The 7,225-nt window shown below is 39.3% G+C and overlaps 1 protein-coding gene across 1 annotated transcript; it reads right to left on the bottom strand.

Annotated features, from left to right (window-relative positions):
* Positions 1-973: 973 nt before the first annotated feature.
* Positions 974-6,909, bottom strand: LOC129833533 (tumor necrosis factor ligand superfamily member 14-like). The gene is made up of 4 exons (XM_055898201.1): positions 5,834-6,909; positions 4,482-4,515; positions 4,199-4,285; positions 974-3,998 (listed from the first exon to the last, which is right to left on the bottom strand). The coding sequence occupies exons 1-4, from the start codon at positions 6,032-6,034 to the stop codon at positions 3,604-3,606; spliced, it is 717 nt and encodes a 238-aa protein (XP_055754176.1). The 5' UTR covers positions 6,035-6,909; the 3' UTR covers positions 974-3,603.
* Positions 6,910-7,225: the final 316 nt, after the last annotated feature.

Here is a 7,225-nt window from a genome sequence, read left to right as displayed (position 1 = left end):
CTGTCATCAAGGCAAAGGGTGGCTACTTTGAAGAATCTCAAATTGATTTGTTTAACACTAAATGATTCCATATGTGTTTTTTCATAGTGTTGATGTGTTCACTATTATTCTACAATGTAGAAAATAATAAGAAATAAAGAAAAACCCTTGAATGAGTAGGTGTGTCCAAACTTTTGACTGGTACTGTAGGTACAGTATTTGTATAATGTGAGTGTGAATGCATGTGATTGCATGGTATACATTTTTCATTTAACCTTTATTTTAACAGGGATTCATATTGAGGTCCAGGTCTCTTTTACAAATGAGCCCTGCAGAACGGAAACAGAATACACACATCCAATACAAAATGCAGAGCCGGTTAGGAAAGACATTGGAAATGTATTTTGTTATGTGTTTTCAATCAATGAGGTCAGATACTTTTGGTAGGGAAGTAATATCAAAGTTGTGATCAAATGTGGTTAGCATTGCTCTAAAACCTGCACAGTGCAGTCTTATCACCTCTGTCACCAGTAAACAAGTTAATCAGGTCAGGGAAACAAGACAATAATCTCTATGTGAACACAGGTCACATACTGTCATATACTCAGGTCGCATACCTTACTCGTATCTATTACCGTTGATTTGAGACCTCTGAGGTCTTGTTCCTATATGTCAGTAAAATGGAGCAGAAATGCAAAGACACTGTATACGGGGGGATTATATGCTTCACTGTAACGCAGGGGGTTGGTGGGGATGGGGGACGGTGAAATGAGAAGTGGTTTTCACCTCGTGTGGTCGCAGGCTGACTGTCTACAATGCAACTGAGTGGGTGCAGCATCCGCTGCTACTGAAGCCACACTCTAGACTCAATTCCAGCACAGAAGCCCTTATGTTACATGATGACTCTGTATGTCTGTTTGTGATTACATTCCTGCGTGCATATACTTTTGTGGATCAATTCAAGTAACAAAAAATGCTCACACAGAATCGTAAGAAAGATTTTAAAAAATCAACATTTATTTATTTGAATATTTGCAGGATAGAATATACAAAATACACAGTATGTGTTACAGCTATAGCCTACTGCTTGCATAACGTTGGCGTCCAAGAAGAAGAAAAAACATATATTCTTTTTTATTTCTCACTATATATGGAAGTTGATAAGTCGTGTTTATCAGAATATGGAAGACAATGACTACTTTACATTTGTATAAAATGTTAAATAAATATAAAACACCAAAAGGTGAAATACAACATGTCAAGGGTATTGAAATTAGTTAATTACTTGGTCATTTTATGGAGGTTATACAAAGAGGGAAATTGATAGTCCAACATTTGACCTTATCATGAACACTATGCAGTGGTTTACATGCAATTTACCTGAATATCAGGTATTCTTAAATCGTTTCAATAATGTAGAATATATCTACTTGTCTCCATTTGGAATTATCTAAATATCTAAATATTTTTCTCTATATCTATATTATGTTTTTCCTTATACTATTATGGATATATTTTTTTTAATCAGGTGAATATAACAAACAAGTAAGAGTATAAAGAGCTGATGTCTGTAAATATGCATTGAATGTTCATACACTTCTTTTGTTCTTGTTCTTGAGAGCGGACTATCAACATAATGTGTTACCTCCTGACCTAAACCCCCATCAATAACAACACTACTTACAAAAGAGAAGCAACACGGAGTGAATACAAACATCCCTAATAATGTTAACTCCAGAATATTCTGCACTTTCACCACCAACACTGATAAAAAAATGGTTTTATTCTACAAGAGCAAAATCAATCAATATATTATTATTTGATTTGATGATTTACCTTAGCAACAGGGCCGGTTTAATGCAGGGGTTTACCGAGGCTGTAACACCTGCGTCCAGGCCCATTGGGGGCCCAAGAGGCAGCAATTCATTTTTTTAGTTTTTAAATAAATGTTTAACTTTCAAGGAAATATATACTGTATATATTATATGTTATATATAGATATATATATATATATATATATTATATGTCGTATATATTATATATGTAGCATATATTTTATACTTTTTCACTACAACCGCCAATCACAGGAAGACTCAGGACTCTGCTCTCAATGAGTCTAGCTGCTGCCTGCTGACGCTCTGCTAATCATCAGAAGGGGGGGAGGAGAGGAGGTAGGGGGTCCCCTGTCTTGATTGGGTAATTGATTAATAAAAAATATATAAATAATAACTGCATAATAAATAAATAGGACTGGTCAATTGTGTGAGTCAAGGACTGGGCCCAAGAGGCAAAAAATAATAATACTTTTTATTTTATATATATATATATTTTTTTATCCAACCACAGGCGCCCGCTCTCAATGTTCAGAATACACCAGAAAGCATAATTTACCTGCAGAGGATAAATCATTTGTAAAAAAAATAGCTGTGAATTAAGTTTTATCACAAGCACATACAGATATCTTCCAAAATTAAGGAAACACCAACAAAAAGTGTCTTAAAAGGGTGCTGCGCCACCATGAACTGCCAGAACAGCTTCAAAGCTCCTTGGCATAGATTATACATGTGGCTCTAAACCATGCCAGGAAAATGCACCCCACACCATAACATACTGTATACCTTGTATCCCTTGTTAACTCATGTGTTTCCTTTATTTTGGCAGTTACTGGTATGCCAGTCAGGAAGGTCATGCTCCAAATAGGCTACAGCTTGTTGCTTTTTGGCCATAGATATATACTCCATTGAAGTGGTACACCAGCAGTGGATACCAGTTCTGACTTGAATGGGAACTGCCATCTATGGATTGTACTTCTATGGTTGGGAAGCAGCTGTCAGTTTGCAGATTTCAAAATAAAATTGTGGGAAATAGTTTGGAAAGCAAATGCCTACTGGTGAAAAGAGAAGACTAATCTGTCTATAGAACCAATAAAAAAAAAATCTTAACAACTCCCAATTTTTAGCTAACATCAGCCCTCACCGTGAGAAGCCTATGGCCTCATCTCCATCATTAGGTGAATCAGTGTGCCACTCGACATTTTATTTAGTAACCTACTGTAACCTATGATATACAGTATATACTGTATATATATTGCCTCCGAATATTGTACAATCCGTGTGTCGCTTCATTGGCCTGGGCTATTGTTTGTTTGAATTCAAGACCAGATTGATCTCAGTTTGTCAGTGTCAGAGTAGCCAATCATTTCCGTCAGTTGTGTGGTAATAAAAAGATTCAACTAATGTCTTTAGGTCATGTAAATGACGTAGAACTGCGTTAAATGCATTTTTTTTAAAGCGGATTCTTTTATGACCCTGCTAAAAAAAAATCCCCATGTGCGGAAATCCTAAAAATGCCTCTGCTCAACTGTAGCCTAGTGTATGCCACATGGCAAACGTTATTATGGCTTTATTATAAAGGGGCTTTTTCTTCAACAGTCAATTTTCCACGCATCGAATTGCATCTAGATGCAAGGATTTGTTTAAAGAAAATGATGGTGTGCCGGGAAGGGGGAAGGCCCTGCGTAGCAACATTACATGTAAATTGGCCTACAGTATTATTATGCCTTAAACAAATGATAATCAGCTAGCAATCTAAAAATAAGTATCTTCATCATCAACCCCAGGCTTATTATATCATATAGATACCAAACACGTTCTCTGTGGAATATTGTATCCGAACTTGAGTGACATTTTTCACTTTGACAAAGATGGAGTCATCTTCAAAGAAGTGGAATACCCCTCCCAGGTAGCTGTTTGATGTGGACATCATTTTCCCAAACTTGGGGTAATATCTCCTGGACTTAAGGAGTTCAATGTCCTCCCCAAGATACCGTGGGGTAGTTCTGCAGACCGAGTGTGTGAACGCAACATTGACCTCACTGAAGAAGATCTTAGAGTAGACGTAGTAGTAGCCTTGCTTCTGGATGACAAGCTTGCCATCTTTGTACTCCATTTCATGGAGGAGCGGTTCTGCCTGCATGTTCCATACCATGACTCCATCTCCATGGGGTGCTTGAGGTCCAGCTGGAGAACAAATACAGGACAATATGTGGGAAAAGTTTTCTGTCGTAAGAGCTCATTTTAATTTATCGTCATGTCCTATTTCAAACACCATACTATCTGATAAACTACTACATACTTCTATTTCACCCTCTTCTGTCATGACCAAATATTAATATAAAGGGTTGTGTGTAGTTGCAATGGCCTGGTGGTAATGCTCTTACCTGTCAGATGTGCAACAGGTTTTGAAGGCAACACAATAGGGTTTGGTCTTGAAGTTGGGGGAACATCCTTCGGAATGTCCTCTTGGTCTGTTTTGGGATCAAGGTTTATGTTGATGTGATGTGCATTTTAGAAATTGAATGATTCAGAAATGCATTTATCAAATGTGTACAAAATACTCAGTCGGGGTGCAATATATACAGTGTCTTCTTCTACCAAAGATGAGTCCCTTGTCATTTTGTCACAGTGTTTGAACAAGAGAAGAAGATATAGTCTCAGACATACCTTGGATACTCATACCAGCTGACCCTGACTCCACCTGCAGTTGAGAATAGAGATTTCATCATAGTGAACAGAGAGGTGTGTGGTAATACAGTACAGGCATGTGTGAGAATGTTAATTTGTTCCTATTTAAATGGTTCTTTGGGCCTTCAGCAATGTGACCTTTACATTAAGCAAAGTAGATCCCCCATCCCATCCCAGATCACCCCACCCCCTGTCTTCCCCTGTCAGTACATGTGCATGCAGCAAGACTAGGTTAGCTCTGTCCTCTTCCAATAAACCATCGCACCCTTGCCACCAGATTGGGTCAGGGGAAATGATGTCACATGAAGCTCAACATAACCACAAACACCTGACCAACGAACCAATTCTGTGGAACACGGAATGCTGGCCCCTGCTCCAGCAAGGTACGTCACGGAACATTCATATTCTCCGAAATGATGCCAATTCTGATAAACTTCTCCATCTCAACTGTTGCCAAATGTACAAGAATGAATAAAACTGTTTAATGCGTATATCATGGGGAATCCCAACTCAAACTTAGGACAGAAACTGCTGACCATGACAGAACTTGACTATGTTGTCATGAGACCTGTTTGTACGTAAAGCAAAATTAACCCGACAAAAAACCTACATGGTGGTGAATAATGCCCTGGTACCTCGGGAGTTAATATTTGTTTCTGTTCCCTATAGACTTTCACAATTACAGTCTAACAAAACAACCAATTGTAGCAAGGTTCCAATATTCCAAGTGACATATCACCACACATTACTCTATTCTCAACCAGGATAATGCCATAATAAAATGGAGTAAAGGAACAAATGCAAAAAGCCAACAGTAAATTACTACATTGTACAAAATACATTGAGATTGGATAACAAAATGTGACTTTTTAAATAATGATTTATTAATTTAATGTAGTATCTTGGGTTTTTAAAGTATTGTCTTAATGTAACTGTGCATTCTGCATAATCTCAGTCTTGTCGACTGCGACTACGAAAGTAAATCAAATCCAGTAATTATTTCCCATATGATGATACAAATGGGTTGTAGATTATTTTTTTGAGAGAGAAAGAACACATCAACTAATGACACTGAAAATGTATTGACTTTCATTTTGGAATGAAAGAAAGCTGTTTCTGAGAATAGTGTACACGTTGTGGGGTTGAGAGCAAGACAGAGACTGGGGGAAATAAAACAGTCAGAGATGAAAGAACACAGTAAAGAATACATAGTTGTTACTAGATGTGTGTAGTGTGAGAGAGAGAGATGTGTGAAGAGAGACTCAGGTGTTGAGGGAGACGGAATAGAGATGGAGATGGGTAGACAGCCACATCATGGTGACAATACTCACAGATCCCTGTTTAGAGTAGAGGTGGTAGATGAAGCAGGCCTCTATGGCCAAGCCACACAAAGCCAGACCAACCAGCAAGAACAGCAGGCTTTGGGCCACACCACCCCGACCAGGAGGTCTCGGCTTGGGGGGCAGCGGTGGGTAGGTTGCATGGCTATCCACCATGAACACGGAGGGGTACGGGACACCACCCTCAGCCATGATGTCTCCGATCAGAGAATATAAGGAACTGAAAAAGGATCCTCCAAGAGGAAGTCAAGTAGTACCTGAGCGAGGTCCAAGCACCTGGGGTCCCGGCACACAACGAGAGACACAGAGAGATTCTTTCCCAGAGCAAGACCAAGCACTAGTGTGGGTTGTACAGTATGACTCCTCAGGACGTCTTGTCAGCAGAAAAGACAAGACACACAGTAGTGGAAGAAAACTTCCAGATATGAGAAATGTGGAAATCCTTCACAGAAACGACCACCTCCCCAAAGAGCAGTCACAGAAAGCAAAACTTGTCTTAACCAAAATAAATCTTGACAGAGAGAGAACGGTTACCTCTGGTGTTAAGTTTCAATCGGTCAGATAGAGCGAGGCAAATGCAAATGAGCATCTTATAGAGTGTCCATGCACTGAGTATGATCACCTCCCCACTACACTACATACACCCACCCACTCTAGCCTACTACAGCATACATGGAGTTGAGCAATAATTTGTCTCTCTGTTCACACTTCCTCTCACTCACTCTCAGCCACTCTTATGATGAGTATCTGATCTGGTAGAGAGTGGTCTGCTGTCTACTCTACCAGCAAAAACAGTAAAATCATGACAAGACCAATATATTCATGTTCCTTTACAGTGCAGCTTCTTGTAAAAAACAACAACATATGGTTCATTGTATTGTTATTCTTGTTATGTTAAGACTTTTTGTCACGTTCCTGACCTGTTTTCTGTTGTTTTGTATGTGTTTAGTATGGTCAGGGCGTGAGTTGGGGTGGGTATTCTATGTTGTGTGTCTAGTTCGTCTGTTTCTATGTTCAGCCTGATATGGTTCTCAATCAGAGACAGCTGTCAATCGTTGTCCCTGATTGAGAATCATATATAGGTGGCTTGTTTTGTGTTGGGGATTGTGGGTGGTTGTTTCCTGTCTCTGTGTTTATGTTCTGCACCAGATAGGACTGTCTCGCCTTTCACGTTTGTTGTTTTGTAATGTTTGTTAATGTCCATCGTTTATTGTTTAATTAAACATGTTGAACACTAACTGCGCTGCATTTTGGTCCTCTCCTTCATCCCAGGAAGAAAGCCGTAACAGAACCACCCACCAAACCCGGATCAAGCAGCGGGTTAACGGGCAGCAGCGACAGCAGCAGTGGTTCAAGGAGGAATGGACATGGGAGGAGATTCTG

The sequence above is a fragment of the Salvelinus fontinalis genome, chromosome 34, assembly GCF_029448725.1.
Source record: "Salvelinus fontinalis isolate EN_2023a chromosome 34, ASM2944872v1, whole genome shotgun sequence".
NCBI lineage: Eukaryota > Metazoa > Chordata > Actinopteri > Salmoniformes > Salmonidae > Salvelinus > Salvelinus fontinalis.
The sequence above is the reverse complement of the archived record's forward strand: the minus strand, read 5'-3'. Positions and strand labels throughout refer to the sequence as shown.